This window comes from Stegodyphus dumicola, chromosome 10, assembly GCF_044657685.1.
Source record: "Stegodyphus dumicola isolate Sdum_Otavi_A_Nest chromosome 10, ASM4465768v1".
NCBI classification, from domain to species: domain Eukaryota; kingdom Metazoa; phylum Arthropoda; class Arachnida; order Araneae; family Eresidae; genus Stegodyphus; species Stegodyphus dumicola.
Window position 1 is genome coordinate 33,167,098 of NC_140777.1, and position 21,722 is coordinate 33,188,819.

Below are 21,722 nucleotides of genomic sequence, written 5' to 3' on the forward strand. Positions count from 1 at the left end.
ATAAAAAACTTGGCATAATGTACAGAATGTCACCTAGCAAGGTGGTAAAGTGAACTGACAAACATTAATAAAAATAGTTAAATTCTTGTGAAATATATTTTTAGAATCAGCAGATGGAGTCAAAATTTGGAATTAGTGTTTTTTATTTCTTTTGATGAAATGTCATAATACCGTAGAAGTTTTTGCTGGCTGAATATTGTAGAATGTGCCCATATCTAAAATATAAATTTTTAGAAGTCAAATATCAATTCTTTGTGTACGCAGCATTTCTTGTTAATCTGAAGCTGTTAGCAAGCTATGTTAAGTACTTCATTCTACACTTGGAGTTTTGAGTTGCTTTTAGCATTGTAAGCCCAAATTAGACATTTTTGACTTGACTGTAAGGTGAACAGTAGTCTTATAATATGTGTAGTGAATAAAAATTATTTCAAGGAATTAAAGTTTTAATTTTAGACAGACACAGTATTTTAGATTAAGTATGTGAAGTTTGAAACCCATATAAATAGACTTACCAAAGTATATATACAGTGATGCGAGACGAATGGGAAGATACATAACAAAGTGGCATTTGAAATTTCAGTATTTTTTCATTATGCGCCTGCCATGCATTTTGGTATGTATGAGCATAATGGAAAAATACAGTACATATGTTTGTGCATAACAAAAAAGTATCATATGTGTGTGAGCCATCTGTAAACTATTCTTATAGCTAAAAATTACAATTAAATGTGTAGGAGGCCCATAATGGAAAAGTACTGAGCTTTCATATATGATAGGTAAAATTAAAATAGTACACATTTCTGAGTTTATATATACACTGAAGAGCTAAAACATATAGCTACCTACTCAATAATATGTTGCATAACCACCTTTGGCCTGCAAATCATCTGCAGCTTGCCTTGGATGCAGGAGATACCAAATGGTTGTACCAAATGTCTAAGCAGCAGTCACGCAAAACCGAAATATTCCGTCATGGTGGTGTTTAAGCTCTGAGCTGATGCCTCATGACATCCCAAGTGTGCTCTACTGGGTTAAGATCCAGGGAGTTAGTGGCCAGAACATTAATTGGAATTCATGCTTATGCTCCTCAAACCACTCTAACACTGTTCGAGCCTTGTGACATGGAGCTTCATCCTGCTGGAAGATTTTATGTCCAGCTGGGAAGATGGACACCATGTAAGGGTGAAACTGATCCACAATTATGTTCAGATAGTCCACAGCTTTCATGATCTACCACAGCTAAGGGTCCCAGAACTGCCCATGAGAATATCCCCCAAAGCATAATACCACCACCAGCAGCTTGTGTATGACTTGCAAGCTTTTGCAGTTTTTCATGAAAAATAATTCCATTAACTTTTGCTTTATGTTTCAATCAGTGTTATGAATATAATGTAAATAGTTGAACCATTCTAAGCTTTGAGGATTAAGCTGATGCTTATAGTCTTCTAAACATCAAGAAAATTTTCATAAAATATGACAAAATTTTGACCTTCTTTGACAAAATATTCTGTTAAATGAAATCTGCATCCTACCCTCTGGCATTTACAGAAATTTGAAGCAAACTATAATTAAATTTTTGTTGGAACAACTCAGGAACTCTTAATTTTTTAGCAGTGAAAAAGTTTAGATCTCCCATTTAGTATTATATGACAAATAGACATATTTAAGTTATTTAACACCATTCCACAAAAGCCTTTTCCCAGCTTATTATTTCTACAACTGTTTGTTGGTCATAGACTTATGCTTCCAGAAGTATTTTAAATGATGCAACTATTCATGACTTTTAAATTTTAAGAAATCTCTTTTATAAAAATTATGAAATATAACTTTTTATATGTTCCTTCAGTCCCTATGCTCAAGGAAATTTTTTCTTGTTATAAAAAATATGAAAAGTTTGATGTGATCATGTATTTCTCAGTATATTAATTTCTTTTTAATTATCATTTCAGCCTTATGAAAAACAGTTACCTTCAATCATTTTTTAGATACATGTTCATAGCAAGTTTCATTATTTGGTTTATCTTGGTATTGTATACATATAATGTGTTTTCTGTATTTTGTTATGGGACTGGCCCGTTATCGGCCGAACAAGTTTTGAAGCTGAGATGGAAAGACACTTGGGATTTTATAATCCACATTCAATGATAGTGATATATTTTTTTTTAGTTTGGAGAGTAATTAAATGTTTTAAAATTGGAAGGATCTATATCTATTTAATACTTTGGCAAGTAGTTTTAATATGGAATTCTTTATAGCAATATTTTCCAACTTTTTAATTCATTTGAAAGATGGAAAATGTAGTCTTTTCAACAACTTGATCAAAGTACAAAATTTGATGGGGGGACCTTCATATAAAATATGTAAAATAATAATTGTATGCGAGTTTTTCATGTCCAAAATATATGAAATATTTTTTTTTAATATTTATGTTAATGGTAACATGTCCCAAGGATTTAAAATATAATTTTGAAATTTAAACCTTATACTAATTTTATATTTCTATGCGTTAAATTTAAAATAATTCAAGTACTTTATTTCTGGAGATATTTACATTAACTGAATTATTGGTGATCAAATTTGATTACTATTTTTTTTTTTTTTTTTTTTTTTTTTTTTTTTTGTGTAAAAGTACTAGAGTATTAAATTTGACTTCAAAATGCAATTCATAAAATTACTGTATGATTTTTTTTTCAGTGGAGCATTTGAATTTATTTTTGCAAAATATTTGTATAAGATGCTGACAAACTGAATAAGAGTCAGTTTAGAAAAGTGCGTAAAACCCAAATGAATGTGAATAGGAAATAACTTACAAAACTGTTTAGTTTCTTTCTCATTGTTTAAATCAAAATTTTTTGCTAATATAAATTAGTAATAATTAAAAAATTACAGCTTTAAGTTAAAATTTGTAATTTAAAAGTAAATATTTGTTTTTAAATTACAACTTTAATCTTAATTATAAACTTAGTAATTTTTTAATTGTTGCTGTATTTTTCATAATATTTTAAAATTCATTCAGTATTCTTGCATTTCTAATATAAACTGTGACTGTGTTTTTTGTTGCTGAAATGGGTTGCTCGAATACACTGCTATATGGAATTCATTTGGATAGTTAGTTATATTAACATTTGCAGTTTTAACATATATTTGTAATTTATAATATTTAATTCCGCTTCTGTTTTGAAATGCACATTTTTATTTCTGAGTTATAAAGTATCTTTTTTTTACAATTTTTATTAAATTATATATTATAATTTTACTTTTTTATATATCTGTGTATGTTAAAAATGCAAATTATTTTTAGTTCAATTAATTTAATTAGAAAATTTTCTTATTTGAAAAAAAAAAAAAAAAAAATGTGGATCTTTTGAAGGAGTATAATAAGTCTTATCTAGTGTATTGGTTTGACTATAATTTCTGTTTTTTTAAATACCTGTAAAAAAACTTTTTTTTCTTTTTTATATGTGCAGCCTAATATTTTAAAAACATTTAGATAATTTATCCATTAGCATATTTGCGAAATTTTAGCTCAGAATGTAATATTTAGACCATTTAATTGCTTTTCTTGTACAGTGTTTAACATATCGAGTTTGTGTACTTTAGGATATCTTATAATCAGACCAATTCATTATTACTGTAGACCGAGATAAACAATATAAATACATTCAACTAACAGAGGAAGTTAAACTCAAGGTAGAAAATTTCGCAGGGTAAAAAGCAGTTTTTAAAATTTATTTTTTTTATATTTTTTATTTTACCATCCTTTCCAAATTTTAAACATAAAATTTTAAAAAATAAATGTGATTTAAAAAAATATCTTTTGAAACTACAGTCAAGTCAAGTAAAATACAGTCAAAAGTCGTTAATCCGGACTCATCGGGACTTCGGCGATTCCGGATTATAGATCATCAGTTTAAATCTGATAAGATGGCATGCAGAAATTACAAAATTAAAAATATGAAACCGTAATTTATGAAATAAAGAACAATTGTGATCTAAAGGGTATCAAAATTTACAAAAAGAAAAAGCTTAATATTTATTTGTTTACTTTATTAAACATTTCTTTCAATGTATGTTGCTTCGTTTCATGTGATAATACTTTCTCTTTAATTCTATTAAACAGTCATAATTTCTTGTTTAGTTACGAAGTTCCGCTGTTCAAGTCCTATAATTGCTGTGTCGAGAATACCGACTAATTTGTCAATCGAAATTTTTTCGTTTTCAATAACCTCTGTGTCACTTTCTTCACTATCGGAAGTGAATTATAATGACGAGGAACTTGATTTAAATCATATCAAAGACGGAGTACGTCGAGATGAAATACTACATTTAGTAAGGAATTATAAGCCAAATAAAATAAAAACATCTGGCCTGAAGATAAGGATAGTGCTGACAGATCAACTTCCAATTAATTGTGCGCTCCCCCCTCCCTGCCGCAGGACAGCATGAAATTGATAAACAGATTTTGGATTTCGAGACATACTTTCGCTTCGTAGATCCTTTACATATTAGTAAATGTATATCGGAAATTCTATTTGACATAATCAAAAGTTCAACCTTACTTTTATAAAATTGCTCTAACAGTCTGCAAAAAACAATAAGCCGGATCCAATTCGAAGATTAAGGAACAACGCAATCTGCAACATTAACTGAATTAGATAATTTTAGATTAGCTTATACCGTCCGTTATACATTAAACGCGCATGCGTAAACGTATTATGCGCACACGCATATTCGCAGCCATAAAGGTCTTAAGCGCACGTGTAAACGCCTATGTGCATGCGTCAACGCGACGCATGCGCAGAAAGTTTATAGTTTTGAGGTCCGGATTATGGGTGTCCGAATTAACGACTTTTGACTGTTATAAATTAAAAAATAATATGAGTTGTTATATAGCTGACACATTGACTGCCATGGGGGTCACCGGTGACCTTGACTTGGTTACAGCGCCGGGGATGCCACCCGTGACTGGAGACACGACCATTACTAAAATACATAATTAGAGTAAATATCAATACTGGTAAATTTTTAAATAGTACCATTGTTACTGTAATGGTTTGAAGAATAATAAATTGTAAAAATTTAAATTATAAAGCTCAATAATAGTCTACAGCGCCTTGAGGGTGGCCTATGACCCCCCCCCCACCATGAAAAATGCATTAAGCACGATCATATAACACATTATCTTCTGTAGATAATATTTCAACATAATACATAATATACATCAGATAATAAAAATTTCGTTGCCGTCATGGGCAAACCACATCAATTGCGCATGGCAGTCAACGTGTTAAATTCCTTGTTGATAGTGTATATTCTGTTTAATAAAATGCAATGAAATTTAAAATGCTAATGATTAAAAGATGGCATTTTATGTTTGCAGCATTTAAAAAAAGCTTGTAAGCTGGAAGTTTGTTTCTTATCATTACTGTTGTAGTTAAATTTCTCAAAAAAACTTTAAACATGTGTAATTGTAAATGTGCTCTAGGGAAGGTTATGCTTCTTTTGCTTTAAAATGTACTGCTATATTATAAGTATTTTAAACACTGAAGTCAGAGGTATCACAATAGAGATATCCTCAGTGTCTTCATTTTATGCCATAAAGAAATCATGAACTTGTTAAAATTATGCATATATATATATATATATATATATTAATAATTAAGCATAAAGAAATAAATAGAGATTTAAGTGTAATTTAAGTATGTTTGCAGTTTAACTAAATACACAAATTAATTAATTTACATAGTTGAAACTGTTTTCAGTATAAATCAGGCTTGGTAACAAAATTACATACAATCAACATTAAATATTGAGTACAGAAAATAGTTCTTAATAATAAGCAGTCTGAGGTATAGAGTTAAAAGAGTGCATTTTAAATGAATTTTGCTTAAAAAATTATTTGTTTATTCACTGGAAAATACATACTTTGGTGTCTGAAACTATATCATGTTGCAGTTCAATCATATTAATAAAGTATTTCTTATTTTTTTAATCATTATTTAACTTTTAAGAGAATATGAACTATAGTATAGCACACACATGTTACTTGTGTGTGTGGAAATATATACATACATATGAAGCATCATTACAGTAGGACCAACTTTCACCCTCGAAACCACTTTTAAACCGGGGAGGCATTGACTCAACATGATGTTGATTGATAGTCTGAGGTATCTGGTATGAGGCACTCACCAACTGGTCCTGCAAATCCTGCACATTGTGAGGTAGTGTGGCAGCATGAATTAAGTTTTACAGGTGGAACCACACATGTTCAATTAAATTCATATCAAGGGAATCTTGAGGCCAAGACATGACTTGAAATTCCAGAATGTTCCTTAAAGCACTCCCTGACAATATGATCCTTGTAGCATGGTGCATTATCTTGGTAAATGGCATCACCCATTGGGAACACTGTTACCGTGAAGGGTGCACCTGATTTGCAATTATGTTCACATAGCACGCAAACATCAAGGATTGTTCTCTGGGAATGGTGGGTCCTATTGTGCCCCATGAAAACATTGCCTTCACTATAATACTACTGTCATTGGCTTGTATCCAGCCAACTGTACCAACCAGAGCCAACCAGAGTTTCTATTGGAAATCGGTTGTATTCTCACTTGCCCATCAATATATTTGACCAGAAAATGGGATTCGTCAGACCAGGCAATTTTTTGCTGTTCTTCTGTTGTCAAGTGCCCATGTTCCTTGGCCATTGCAGATGCTGTAGGCAGTGGTGTGCTGTCAGCACATGGATGCAATTGAGGCACTGGCTGCATAGGCTGATATGCAGCAGTGTACGCTGCACTGTGTGTTGAGACACACTGTAGTAATTACAGGTGATTTTTGGCTGTTGTAGGCCTTCAGATGCTGAACAATAAGTAGCAACCTATGCTCTCTTCTGAATTCAGTGCATCATGCTGACAAACTACTGGCCAGTGACTTGTTGTTTCACCATTCATACATCGCTTTTGATTAGTACTCACAATAGCTGCATATAAACAGCTGATTAAATGTGATGTTCATCAGAGGAAATCGATGTTTCCAAGCACTGAGCAATAATTGTTTTGACTTTTGTCAAAATCTGATAAATCGACTTATCCCATTATGTCGTGAAATATTCTACGTAAGAAAAAAACAATGCATGGGCACTTTATGTACTCTAGCATCAGCCATGCATGTGCCACAGTTTTATCTCCAGTCAAGCTCATTTTTCTAGGTGAGGGGTGGTTATAATGTAATGGCTCTTCATGTATGTATATGCAATTGAATAAATACAGAGGCAGTTCAAAACCCAATCTAGTAGCATGCTGAAAGCAGCAACAAGTGGTGGTAGTAGTGCAAAATAAATTAAAATAATTAATTTGTTTAAAATTCATCCCATATTCAGTTTAGAATAAGCCATGTGCAAAAACCATAAGCACAGTAACAAACTACAGTGAAAGATGTAAATTTCTTTTTTAATTTTTTGTTTTGGCCCTTTTCTTGCACTTTACGACTTTGCTTCTGTCTTTTTGGTTTTTGCGTATTCTTTATTCTGAATTGAATATGGGATGAATTTTAAATGTAAATTTATTTTGCATTCTATATATATAGAAAGTACTTACATTATATATAACACTTGAAAGAAAGTATGTAAGGATTTCTGTGTTGCAAAAGTTTAACTGTATTTCAGAAATCCAATACATTTAAGATGAATTCAAATAAATATGTAGTAGATTGCAGTTATGATGATAACATAGATTTAGCAAGTCATAGCTGCCAGATATTATATATGAAAACCTCGGACGACCTTGTGCTCAAAACTTAAGAGTTTCTGGGGAGTTTGTTTCCTTGTGCAGCTGTGCATTTTCAAAACTCAAAATGGACTCAAATTATGTCTATAGCACATTATTCAGGCTATTCAGCTATTTATACAGGGTTTGTCCAAAAGTTCCTGGAATGATTTTTTAGAAATCAAGACAGTAAACTGATTTATTCAATATCAGTTTACTGTCTTTTCAGAACTTTACAAAATATTCTTCCCCTGCTTCGATGCTAATGCTTCACCCAATCATTGAAAGCACCCTCGAAGTTGTCAACAGGAATCATCTTCAGTTAGGTCATTGCGGTTGCTATTACCACCTCCAGCATCCCATGCCAAGTTCCTTTCCGGGTTCTTTTAATTCTTGAGAACAAAGTGAAGTCTGCTGGTGCACAGCGGCTGGGGCGGTGTTGCCACACCCATTTTGGCCAGCAACTCGGATACAATGAGCGAGGTGTGGATTGACACATTTTCATAGTGCAAGAACCAATTTTTTCAAATTTCGTTTTGCATTTGCTATACCCTGTTGCACAACCGTTTGCACACTTTGCAATAAAACTCCTTGTTTACTGTTTGTCCTTGTAGCATGCATTCACTGTGAACCACAACTTCTCTGTCAAAAAAAAAAAATGAGCATTGCCTTGATTTGCGATTAGCACGTCCTTGCTTTTTTCGGGCGAGGAGACTCCTTGGTGTGCCACTTGCTGCTCTGATTCTTTGATTTGGGAACATATTGAAAAATCCACATCTCATCTCCTATGATCACTCTGCCCCAAAATTCTGGGTCCATTCCGTAGCATTCCTGCAATTCCTGGCACTTCAACAAATGCTGCTCCTTCATTTCACTCATCAGGACGTTTGGCACGGTTTTCATACTTTCCTCATTTGGAGATCTTCTGTTAAAATGCGATGAACGATTGTTTTGGGTATTCCACACCCTCTACAATCATCCAAACACTTAATCGTCGGTCATTGTTCAAAACTTGACGTGCTTTTTCCACCTAGTCATCCATTTCTGATGTTGACAGGCTTCCTGAACAGTCATCATCATTGACCTTCCCGGAACCGCATGTGCCACATGAAAGTTTGGTTTTTTTTTCATCGTCCCTTCACCATAGGCTTTCCGAAGCATTTCGAGCTTGTCTGTCCCTTGTTTACCCAGTTTCACACAAAACTTGATTGCATAACACTGCTCCAGAAATTGGTCCATTTTTTCGCTCAATGAGGATGCAGTAGATACCTCTGTCCAGAGAGTACCCTGCCTCAACAACTGCCCACAGGCGACTGATACCAGTCTTATTTTCAAGCTTAGATCCTCCACCCTGTCAGCCAGTGCTGTCAACTACAAAAAATCGTTCCAGGAACTAATTTGTCAGGGGACCTGGATAGGTGACAAAAAAAACTGGAAGTTTCATGGCAAAATCAGAAGAGTTTGGCAGCTATGACAATTCATTTGTTATTTAAAAAACTAAAACATGGTTTTAACATAGTTCATGAGATTTGCCCTCCTAATAGTATGTACACTTCAGTGGTTAAATGCAGTGTTATTTGCAGGTGCATTTCACTGTATATTATCAATAGTGAAATAAAAGATTGTCAACTTATTTAACTGAGTATTCTTATTCAAATTCTTTCTAGTGAGAACGTTCATAGATTATTTGTTCTAACCTGAGTTCTCCGGAAGTGTGATTTAAACACATATATTTAAATTTTTTTTTATTTCTTTATATGTACCATGCTTTGCCATATTAAGCATAGGATAAAAACCTGTTATTTATTTAAAAGAGGTCAATCACCATACTTAGAAAAAGTCTGTTTCTTCAGTACAAATCCATATATTTATTTTATTTCTTAAATGAATTTACTTTATTAATATTTTGAATTTTAAAATGCATATAGATAAAAACTTCAAGACAAATTGACTTTTATTTGTGTATGAACTACAATTTCATTTTCTACTAATGAATACTGTTTTGTATATTGAACATATTCATCATTTGCTGTTGTTACATAAATTTTGTATGTTTCTCAGTTATCTGGTAAGGAAATTTTAAAGTTACTTTACTTTTAAATTATTTTCATAAATCATTCCGTCCACACATTTTACATTAATATGTAGAAAAATGCATATAATGTATTTCATATGTTAGTTTTTTTATATTATTGTTTTTTATTTTTTATTTTTTTAACTGTATTTATCTTTTTTAGACTATTTGTTTCCTTTTTTGTAAAGATATTTTTACAATATATGATTAAAAAAGTGCATAAATTCTTGTATCGTATCAGCATGTCAGGCTGTTTTTTAAGTGTGATATATTTGCTTAGTTATTTAACAGTGAAATTAATATTAATAAATTAAAGTTTTTTTAATGTTTTCCATTAATTTTTCACTATTCTCTCTGTGTCTGTGATGAAAAGATTTATGCTGGATAATATGATTTGTAACACAAAGAAAATACATTTCCATTAGTTAGCCAAATTTGATATGTATATGTATGTATATATAAATCATAGTTTCTTATTGTCTAATATAGGTTATAACATTTATTATTAAAATTGAAAATAAAAATTTTCAGTATTTATAAAATATATTTAATATTATAAAAACAGGAATATTGAATAAAGAATAAAATTTTTAAATTTAAATGTACAACATTCTCTTTAAACACATTGATGGTCTTCAACGAGCTCAACTCGCATTCCAGTTATGCACTGTAGTGCAAATGAATGCAGATCGCATTACAAATATATGACTGACAGCTATCGAGCGCATTTGAAAAGATTGAATTGCTTAATATCTTAATCACTGAAGAGGTAATTTTGTTTTTAATATCAAACAAATGCATGGGATGTCAGGGAACACTTTACTCAAGTGAGAAAACAAATTTTTACCACTACTCAATTTAGCAATAATATTGCGTGATATAAAAAATTCATAAGCTAAACGGGACTACCACATTCATAATGAATTCTATATAGTACCTTCACTTTAATTCATCTCACTTTAAATCTAACTAATTGGCTTAAACTTGGGCATCATAATTCTTATTTGAGTAAAAGACAAAACACTTTTGCATTTATTAATTATTGTTGATTAATCGAAGGTTGGTTTGTTCCCTTTGAAAAGTCAACCAATTTACGATCAATGGCGATAATCACTTGGTTTGTTGATTTATTTTTCACTTTTAAAAGTTTACGTTAAAATTTTTTTCACAATTCAGGTTGAAGTTTCTTTAAAAAAAAATTTTTTTTTCAAGATTCAGTTTTAAATGCTTCAAAGTTACTTCATTCAGCTACAATTCTACTAACTTTCCCTAAGAAGATATACAATATGGAATAATCCATTAGTAAAAAAATTATTATTTTATTACATTGCAGCTATTGTGCAAGTATTAGGAAATTTATTATGTTTTATTAATATATTTAATTTAATTCAATCTCTTATATATGTGTGCGTATATAATTTTTCAGTTTTTATTTTAAGGAATTTATTTTCAGGTATTAGTTAATACATTTGTTAAAAAAGCTGTCAATTAATTTTTTAATCTTTTAATTTTATTATTTAAAATTATGCATAATAATTTACAAATTCAAGTACCAGTGTAATTCAAGTAGGATAAAGGAAAAATAGGATAATAAAAGGAAGGTGGAGTTACTTATACTGATCTCATTTAGTTCATTTTTCTGTCTGTTGATGCTCCCCAAAAAATATTAAGCCAGATATTTAGCTGCCTTCGTATATATCTAACCATAAGTCCAAAGGAACGTTAACCCAGAAGAGCTATTAGTCTCAAGATGGGATTTTGCATTGAATCACTATAAAAGTCTAAATCACAATTCAAATTGTTGCCACCAAATGTTATCGCTGTGTATTATATTTAAAGAAATTAAATAATAAAGAATTTGCATGAATGTATGCATGTTTGAATAACGGAATCCTCCACCTGAATATGGACACATAGAAGCTCGAATTTTGAATTTGGTTTATTGTGTATTTCATATTTTGTAAAATTTTAAGAATTTTTTATTAACAGACTCAATGATTTCAAAGTGAGCAATGACAACACTGTTCAGGAAAAAACATATTTATTTCCAGCATGCGAGACTGTCTATTGGAAATTCTAAAGATGTGCTGTTTTTAAATATTTTATTGTGTATTTTAAATTTTGTAAAACTTTAATAAATTTTTGATTAAAAAAACTCAATGATTTCAAAGCAAGCAGTGGCAAAACTAAATAATGCACAACACTAAATAAACACTGTATGGGGAAAAAAAAAATATTGAAAATTCTAAAGATAGGCTGTTTTCAAAGATTTTTAGCCAAAAGAAACATTAATCCAAATGCTCTTGAAATGTGAATGGAATAAACGCCCCTCTGGGCATAATATAAAATCTGAAAGCCTTCAGATTTTTTTTTAAATAATCATTCATTTTATTTATTTTTTTTAATCATGTGGTTAGATACTTTGCTTATTAAGCATTTGTTAGCAGTAGCAAAATCTATTGATCATTAACTGTTCTGATCTCTGAAAATGTTGCCTATTCTGACAATTTATTTCTTGTATATGAAATCCCAGTAGATTTATTTTGTTTTTCTATTTTTGAAGATAGTTTAAATGTAAGTAAAAGGATTTATCTCAATATGTTTTTGAAATTTGATCATTTCCAACAATGCATCAGAAGGGGGAGGAATGATTTGCAAAACTTCTAGATATGTTCAAAATAAGCTTAAAATGTTCGATGATTAATTTTTTAAAAATTCTTTTTTAAGTAGTTATTTTAGAAATAAATATAATCTGACATACTTTAAGATAGTTTTATATTATTGTTTGAGAATTGCTGATTTAGACTGCATTTATAGCCACTAGCTGTGTAGTTTAATTTTACTACTTCATATTTAAAATACAAATAGAAAATATGCAACATAATTGTTGAACTTTGGCATTTTGATAACATTCTCTTTAAACACATTGATAGTCATCAATGGTTAACAATATTATAAATCTCTTTATTAACACAAATTTAAAAAAAATTAGTTAAGCAATAAATAATGTGGACAAAGTGCTGGATATAAGAAATTATCATAATGTCTAAATTCATATGCCAAAAAAAGTTTTATAATTATTGATTAATTGAAAAAAGGAAGAAATATATTGTATGTAGGAACATGTTATAAAAACTTATAAATAAAGGTCTGAGAAGGAGGAAGTGATTTGGATAATTCTAATGATGACTGGGGAGGACTGAACATTTACTTTGTGATAAGTTAAATCTGAAAGCGAAAGTTAGAAAGAAATCTAAAAGGAAAGACTAAAACAAAAATTTGAGGTACATAATGGCAGTATCAATCAATAAATAAAAATTTATAACCAGTAGCAAACAGGAATGTTATTTCTTACTTTCCACCTAAAAATATATTCATATTCCCTAAAATGTTTCCATTTTTTAGTGTGTGAGCTCTTCCCAAGCTTTCATTTTTTTCCCTCCACTGTATTCTAGTGCAGGGGTTCTTTTATCATTTTACCACTGAATAATTTAAAAATTTTTTTAAAAATTACAGTTCTTTTATAGCTTTAATTGGTGCGGTAATGAAAGTATGAATGCTTTAGAAAATAAAGTAGAAATTTTTAAATATTTACTATATTAAGAGGAAAATACAATGCTGTAATTTGAAATGTGTTTGACTTATTTCTTAAAAACCATAATATGATAAGGAGGCTGGCCATAGAAGTGACTCAGTCACTATATCATTTACTCACAACAGTTACAGAAATAATTTAGACTGATTATCAAAGATTTAATATTATAGAATGTAAAAGTTTAATCTTAAAGGGAAAAGAAATTTTGAATATTCATTTGATAACATTTTCTCTACTTTAAAACTGTACATTTTTTGGTGCTAAAACTCAAGATTATTTTAAAAAATATTACATGATACTCAGTTAAGGAATGTGTTTATTTTCTTTGCTATATATTTTGTTTGCTAAACTGGAATGGTGTTTTTGTTTTAATTCATGTGAACTATGTGGTTATTTTATGTTTCTTGTTACCTAAGCTTTCATTTTATGTAATATATTTTTAAATGTTTAAAGTGGTTAATTTAAATTATACTTGATGTATATAAATATTTAAAATGTAATTTATAGAGACTACTTAATATATACATTTTTTTACTTTTTGGTATTTTTTAATGCAGTTTTACAAAAAGTAAACTTTTTCAGGTAAATAAAGTAATGCTGTAGATTTTGGCAACAGTTATTAAATAGAATTTTTTGTATTTAATCTGTTTTAGTGAAACAGCAATTTTCTTTTAACAAATGAGCTAATATTTCATTTTCATTCATTCAATGTTTGATTCAAGTGTTTAGAAAAACAAAAATCAATATTTAAATTTACTAAAATTAATACTAAAATTGTGCCAAAATTTTATTGATAACTACGATGTTGTTTCATCATCATTAAACATAACTTATGTTTTTTTTATTATTATTATTTTATTTAAAAATCAAGCCAAACTGAGTAAAATTTTAAACATATGTAATTTTTATTGTTATTTTTTGAATTATAAATTAAAGAATGAATGCAGTTGTCTTTGTTTTTTAGCATTTTTATTTTTTGCTCAATTTTTTATTTCTACAAACTGTGTAATTAATTTTCATGTATGAATTTCTGTTTGTATTAACATTTATATTTCTTAAAGATGCTTCTCATAAAAATCACGATTTTTCTCCTTTTACTTGTTACTGATGTTATTCTTTGCTACAGTATTTCTTTTAATAAAATATATTTTTATGAAAAAATATTGTAATTCATGCTTTGAGATTTTTTTTCTATACTTCCTTTCCTTAAAAAATTTAAATAAATAACATACACATATACTAAACCGAAAATGGAAATATAAGGAAATGTTTCTTTGAAAAAGTTGGTTACAGGGTGAGGTATAATTGCTTTTTACAAACGTAAATTTTTTGTATGGTTCTAAAAAAAATCCATTTAGTAAAATATTTATGATTCTTTAATAAATGAAATGCTACATCTAGTTGGAGGGTCAATTGTACTAAATTTTACATATAGGTATAGAATTTTCTTCATTTAACTTATTAGTTTATACTAAACTTACTATAAAACTGACTGAATATTTTGCTGTGTAAAAAGTTAGATGTCATTCAGTCCCTTACTGCTATAATTGTTTAAGTAAAACTTTGATTTTAAGAAGTTTCATAATTTAAAATATATGTCTTGGAATATAATGAGCTTGTAGCCATCTTTAAGACACCTTGTGAAGTAGTGCCTATATTTGTATTAAATAAAAAGGTTCCAAACAGTATGGTTACTAGGTAGTCGAAAGTATAGCTTTGTGATCAGAGCATTAATCTAAAGCAGCCTCATTGTTAGCACATGCTTTTTCATGATCTGTTGTGAAACTTATATTATCTTATCATGTCTGGCTTCTTGATTTAAATTCATAATTACTGTGACTATATAATGCTGTCAGTTTATGGGTTAGTGCAGGGCTTCTTAAACTGTGCGGGACCTGCAGCAGGAGGCCGCCAAAAATTTTAGCAGTTTTGATACTTCTTTAACTTATTAAAATAATTTTATAATTGCCAAATATTTTTGTTCAATGTATCTGAAAATAGGTAAAGATAAGACAATACAGACAAAGAAAAAAACGAAAATGTTTTGATGCATTCTTTTTATAATATAAACGTTCATTTTCCTTGCTTTGCGCGTTACGCTGTCATTTCATCTGTTAATTATTTAAAATTTTCACATTGTTCTATGTCTTAAAATTAGAAATTAAAGTTAATGACCTAAAACTACAATAGTATATTACAGTACAAGTGAAAAAATTGATAGTTTCACTCATGCGTGTGTCAGATTTGTGCAATAGTTATGGGGTCTCACAAAATTTTTCTAAATGTTATGGGGTCCTGGGGATTGCAAAAAAATCTCAGTGATAAAAGGAGGAAGTGACTAGAAAAAGTTTAAGAAACTCTGAGTTAGTAAATGCCTTGTGAATAATTATTCCATTTGGATAGGAAGAAATTGACAGTTTATTCCAGCTAATAATAAAATGCAGCAAAATATATAGCTGTAAATAACTCGAAGAAACTGCAAATAATAGGCAAATTCGCCTTAATAATTGAGAAATATTGTAAATTCTGATATTACTCCTATTCTTTTTTTTTTTAAGCTGTATTTACATGGCACTGCATAGTTTTCTGGAAGCTACAGAAAAAAAAAATCACTCTTCAAAAATGTGTTTTTCCTAACTTCTAACAAGTTGCCGAATTGGCAAAAAATCGTTAAATGTCTGTTTAGTTTAATAGCAACATTTTCGCCAAGGCCTGGCCAGAATTATTTCTCCACATATCTTCTGTTTTAGTTGAGCTGTTTTAACAATTCAAACATTGTTAGATTCAGAATCACAAGTTTTACTACAGTATATAAGGAATAAGCACTTTTATATAAAATATTTGACCATGAATTTAATTATACAAAAATTAAGCCCTGAAACTATTATCCCAAATAAATAAATAAAACAATACATAAAAACAGCAATACAATCAAAAGAATTTAAATAGTTATAGAAACTTATAACAATACAGTCAAACGTCGTTAATTCGGACACCCATAATCCGGAATGATCTATAATCCGCACCTCAAACCTACAAAATTTCTGCGCATGTGTCGCTTTGACGCATGCGCAGAAAGTTTCGCATATGCGTTTACGAGTGCGCGTAAGACCTTTATGGCTGCGAATTTGCGTGGCGCATATGCGTTTACGCGTGCGCGTAAGACCTTTACGGCTGCGAATTTGCATCTGGGCAAGCGCATAATATGTTTACGCATGCGCGTTTAATGTATAATGGACGGTATAAGCTAAGCTAAAATTATCTAATTCAGTTAATGTTGCAGATTGCGTTGTTCCTTAATCTTCGAATTGGATCCGCCTTATTATTTTTTGCAGTCTGTTAGAGCAATTTTATAAAAGTAAGCTTGAACTTGCGATTATGTCAAATAGAATTTCCGATATATATTTACTAATATGTAAAGGATCTACAAAGCGAAAGTACGTTTTGAAATCCGAAATCTGTTTATCAATTTCACGCTGCTCTGCGGCAAGGGGGGGGGAGAAACTCCGTGGCGCGCAATGAATTGGAAGTTGATCTGTCAGCACTATCCTTATCTTCAGGGCAGATGTTTTTATTTTATTTGGCTTATAATTCATTACTAAATGTAGTATTTCATCTCGATGTACTCCGTCTTTGATATGATTTAAATCAAGTTCCTTGTCATTATAATTCGCTTCCGATAGTGAAGAAAGTGACAGAGAGATTATTGAAAACGAAAGCATTTCAATTGACAAATTAGTCGGTATTCTCGACACAGCAATTATAGGACTTCAACAGCGGAACTTTGTAACTAAACAAGAAAATATGTCTTTTTAATAGAATTAAAGAAAAAGTATTATCACATGAAACGAAGCAACTTAACAACTTACATTGAAAGAAATGTTTAATAAAGTAAACAAATAAATATTAAGCTTTTTCTTTTTATAAATTTTGATACCCTTTAGATCATAATTGTTCTTTGTTTCATAAATTATGGTTTCATATTTTTAATTTTGTAATTTCTGCATGCCATCTTACCAGATTTAAACTGATGATCTATAATCCGGAATCGCCAAAGTCCCGACGAGTCCGGATTAACGACTTTTGACTGTATTTTACTTTCATAAACATATATTAAGGTTAGTACCTTAATATATGTTTATGAAATATGTCCTAAATTTAAGCTATATGTCCTAAATTTTGCAATAGAGTTCTTGGCAAATTAAAATTTTAAAACCTATGAAAAGAGTCCTCAAAATACCACTTGACCATAGTAATTTTATTTATTAAGAGTTTGTCATATTGAAGATGGGAAAAAAATTCAAATGATAGTAAATACACTTATGGCACGATAGGAAAATGAAAGCGGGCTGTCTAAATTGATAAGAGCTGTTTTTTACAGGGGCGTCAATTTACGGTGTGCAGAGCATACCTATAAATTTGAAATGGGAAAAAATGGAATTATTTTTTAACTCAGTTGGATAATAAAATCCTCATTAATTACTTTAAATACACAGCTTTGCTCTGAATCACCAATTTTATTTAGGATCAGAAATTTTAAAAAAATGAACTGCATGCTGTCATGTCTTCTGTAATTTTCCCTCTGCATGCTCTGCGAATACCAGCATCATTAATGAAATAGTGTATTATACAAGGACGAAGGGAAAAAGCTATTCCCTTTTTTCCCTCCTGCAACATGAAAGCATATTCAAATTTTTCCTAAATGCATGCAATACTATTATTGCATTCAGCTAGAGGAAATCATTGTTTGTTGTTTATTATTGAATATTGTACAGTTATTGTATTTTACGCATTCTTATTATGCAATGGTGAGTATTCTGCTTCGAAGTTTTACATTGTACTCTACATCGAGTTAAAAACTGGCTTTTTTTATTTCTTGGGTTCCTTCAATGTTCTGTGTTATGATGCAGTGGTCTCAAACTGGTGGGTGCATATAGCCTATGAATACATTTCCTCTAATTTAATTAGCATTATTATGACAAGAATTTGAAGAAAAAGATTTTAATGGTTCGGAGTCCAATTTTACATTAATTTCAATAACAAAAACAAAAACGCAACTCTCCAGAAAATATAGAAATAGAGTTTATTTATTGACATTGTGATATAAATCTTATACAAAATTTTAACATCCAGATTACTTTTATTAGTATTTGTAGAAAGATAAATGTTCTTAGTTAAAAATTTTCGCAGTAAAATTAATCGCTTTGTTTCAGAGTATATTTACATTTAAACATTTTTTTCATAGTTTGAAGTTAATATTAGTCTATGAAAGAAACCAGACTTCTGATGAGTATTTATAATTTGGAGGCAGATGCATTCTAGTAATTTACCTTCAAAATTACAAACTTTATGAAAATCGAAATGCTATGTGGGGCTGTAGTTGAAAGGTATAGTAAGAAACGAAGTTTATAATTATTAACATGCAACTATTATTTTTTCAGTATACGTCATAGAAAAATCTAATAAAAGAGAAGAGATTCCATTGTTTATTCTCAAATTTTGTCCCTCTTGGGAAGTTTTTGTACATTTCTTTTTAGTTTGAGTTAAAAGTAAATGATTTAGTAGTAACTTCAATATATTGCAATTATTTGAATAAATGTCAGTCTGAAAATTTTAATATTTTGCTATCAATGAGTTAGAATTGCAAATTGTGACCAAGAGAAATTTCATGCTGGTGCCAACTTTTAAGATTCAGGTGGAAAATACGTATAAATTTGATGCTTTTTTGGGGGGGCTTTATTTTTCTGCTTGCATTGAGAAATATGTAGCAAAAATTTTAAATTTAGTTAACAAATTTTATTTTGTGAAAAAAAGAAAAAATAATCCCTTTCTTTGCTTCTCTCTCTCTTTTTTTTAATATTCAGATCCACTATATTCAGATCGTGCATTTAGCCCACATGCATGTTGAGTTTGAAACCACTGTAATAATGTAATAAGCCTTAATTATTAAATAAAGCATCTATTTTTTTCCTCCTTTTTTTGAAATTTGAAAAATGAACGGTCTTAAAAGGAAATACGGGCTTTTAAAAAGCTTAACTCTACCAATATTTAGATTTTGATCGTAACATAATGTACATACAAAGGTCAAAACGAGGCATACTTATACTGTGCATAAATCTATATCATGTATAAATACCAACTGTATTATAGCATCATCAGTAAAAATTTTAAGATTGAATAGCTGATTTTGCTATTATCAGCATTAACTGTACTACCGTTTAAATTTTATCAATGATTAATCTAAAATTTTATCAATAATTAATGCTATTCATTTTCAGATTACACTTGGAAATAAAGCGATCTGCATAAATGAAGCAAAATTGAATTTGTCTGCAAACCTTATGAAAAATTTTCATTTCAGACCTTAGATCTGAGGAATTTTAAAATGTTTATTATAAACATTTAATTACTTTTCATATTATGCAATGTTTAACAACATGTCAATGAGCAAATACTATATTCACCTTTCAGATACATGCAGTTCTAATTTTTATATATTAAATTTTAATTATATGCATTTCTTTATTTTTCATATTATGCAATATTTTACAGAATATTAATACACAAATACTATTTTCAGCTTTAAAATATATGTAATTCTAATTTTCCTTTATTAATGTAATTTTCAAAATATTTGGTGTTCAGCAGCATACCCTTTAATTTAATAAATGAAAGGCTATGTCCCTGGTTGCTACCCAAGTGTATGTTCTCAAAAGTGCTTAACAGTGTATGTTCTCAAAAGAAGTAAAATACAATTCATTTAATTATAAATATTAAATAAAAAATTATATGAGTTGTGTTACAATCTCAAATTTTCTGTGACTTTCCTAGTCCACTTACTGCTGATATTTTGTAAATTTTTATATACATTTTATACAGCACTTTATAGAAATTAATTGCATTGGAAGATTCCTGTATTCTATTAATTCTGTGCTTTAAATAGCCAACCATGATTTTAACAAATTATTATTATTAATATTATTATTATTATTTTTAAGATTAAGAAATACTGTCTAAAAACAATATAGATATAAAATAATATTCAGTCTAAATTATTAAAAAGGTATGTTTAAGAATAGAATCACATACTGATTAATATCTGAATGAATTTTCAGTAGAAGCAAGATTAGGCAATTTGAGTATGGAAATGCTCACTAGGGCTATCTGCCTTAAAAGAGGTATGCTTTTCTAAGGAAAACTACTTCATGAGGAAAAACAAACACCAAAATGAATGAATAAATAAATAAAATAATAATAAACATGCTGCCTTTAGTTTTGAACATTAGTTATACTCTCAATATTCAGTACCCTTGACAACCCTGACAACAAACCTTATGACTTGATAAAAGTGGTCATAGCACTGATGATTAAAATATTTTAAGAGATTGATCACTTATCTTACTAATAATGCCTGATGGAGCTGGCACTAGGCATTTTGCTACCCAGTCTACCAGTCCAGTTTCTTTGGGTCTTAAATTTTGCTGCCTGGTACAAATAAGAGGAATATGACCTGGTCTAAAAATAGACTTTATGATCTTGTTTGGGTCGCCTCTAATTACTGCCTGGATTCCAAAAATTTCCTTGGCCCTTAATTCGAAAAATTTTGTCACAGGGTGTGACACAATTGTTGCAATGGCTCTGACAGTTGCCTGAAAGAATTAGATCTGTCAATAACTATAAAGCAATTCAAGACTTTTAAGATTAAAATGTTTCTCCAATAAATGTTTCACTAATAATCATAACAATGACCAGTAAATGGTGCAAGGACAAGGCAATCAGATTGAATCTGATTTTTCTTGAGAAAGAAGGGCTTTTCTGGAAATCTCAAATATTAAGTTGTAATGAAATGGATTTCATTTTTTAGAATTTTTCTTTATTTCCATTTAATATAGTGCAAAAATATATCTTAAACTCATCAGTAAGGTGTAATTGGTTAGATTAGGTTATTTGAATACGGCAAAGCGTACAAGAGCTATCTGCCTAAGGAAAAGGATGCCTTCTTGCAAGACTTTCTATGGACAAAACAACCATGCAGTCAACCTGTTTGCCTGGTTTTGAACTCTTCAGCAGTTGTAACCACTTAGCCACTGGTGGAGCAAGATATAACTGAACAGTTAAAGATATAACTGCAATTAAGACAGTCTGACAAAAATATTTGCTTATTCTTTTAAATAAGGAAAAAAATTCTATCCCTATTAGTATGTAAGAAGATGCTGTAAATTTACAGCAGTTACTTCTACAACACAGAATACAACTTTAAAATGCAGGGTTCATTTAAAAA

The 21,722-nt window shown here is 29.7% G+C and overlaps 1 protein-coding gene across 2 annotated transcripts in view; it reads left to right on the forward strand.

Moving 5' to 3' along the window:
- The window catches only part of rt (Protein O-mannosyltransferase rt), a 118,227-nt gene extending 98,266 nt beyond the window's left edge, over positions 1 to 19,961 (forward strand). Inside the window, exon 20 of one of the 2 annotated variants that reach the window (XM_085824856.1) lies at positions 19,720 to 19,961. In XM_085824856.1, coding sequence (XP_085680982.1) covers position 19,720 — 1 coding nt within the window. In that variant the 3' untranslated portion in view covers positions 19,721 to 19,961. Of the gene's footprint in view, positions 1 to 1,949; positions 14,603 to 19,719 lie in introns of those variants that run through there. The other variant, XM_085824855.1, reaches the window with a different exon arrangement.
- The last annotated feature ends 1,761 nt before the right edge of the window (positions 19,962 to 21,722 follow it).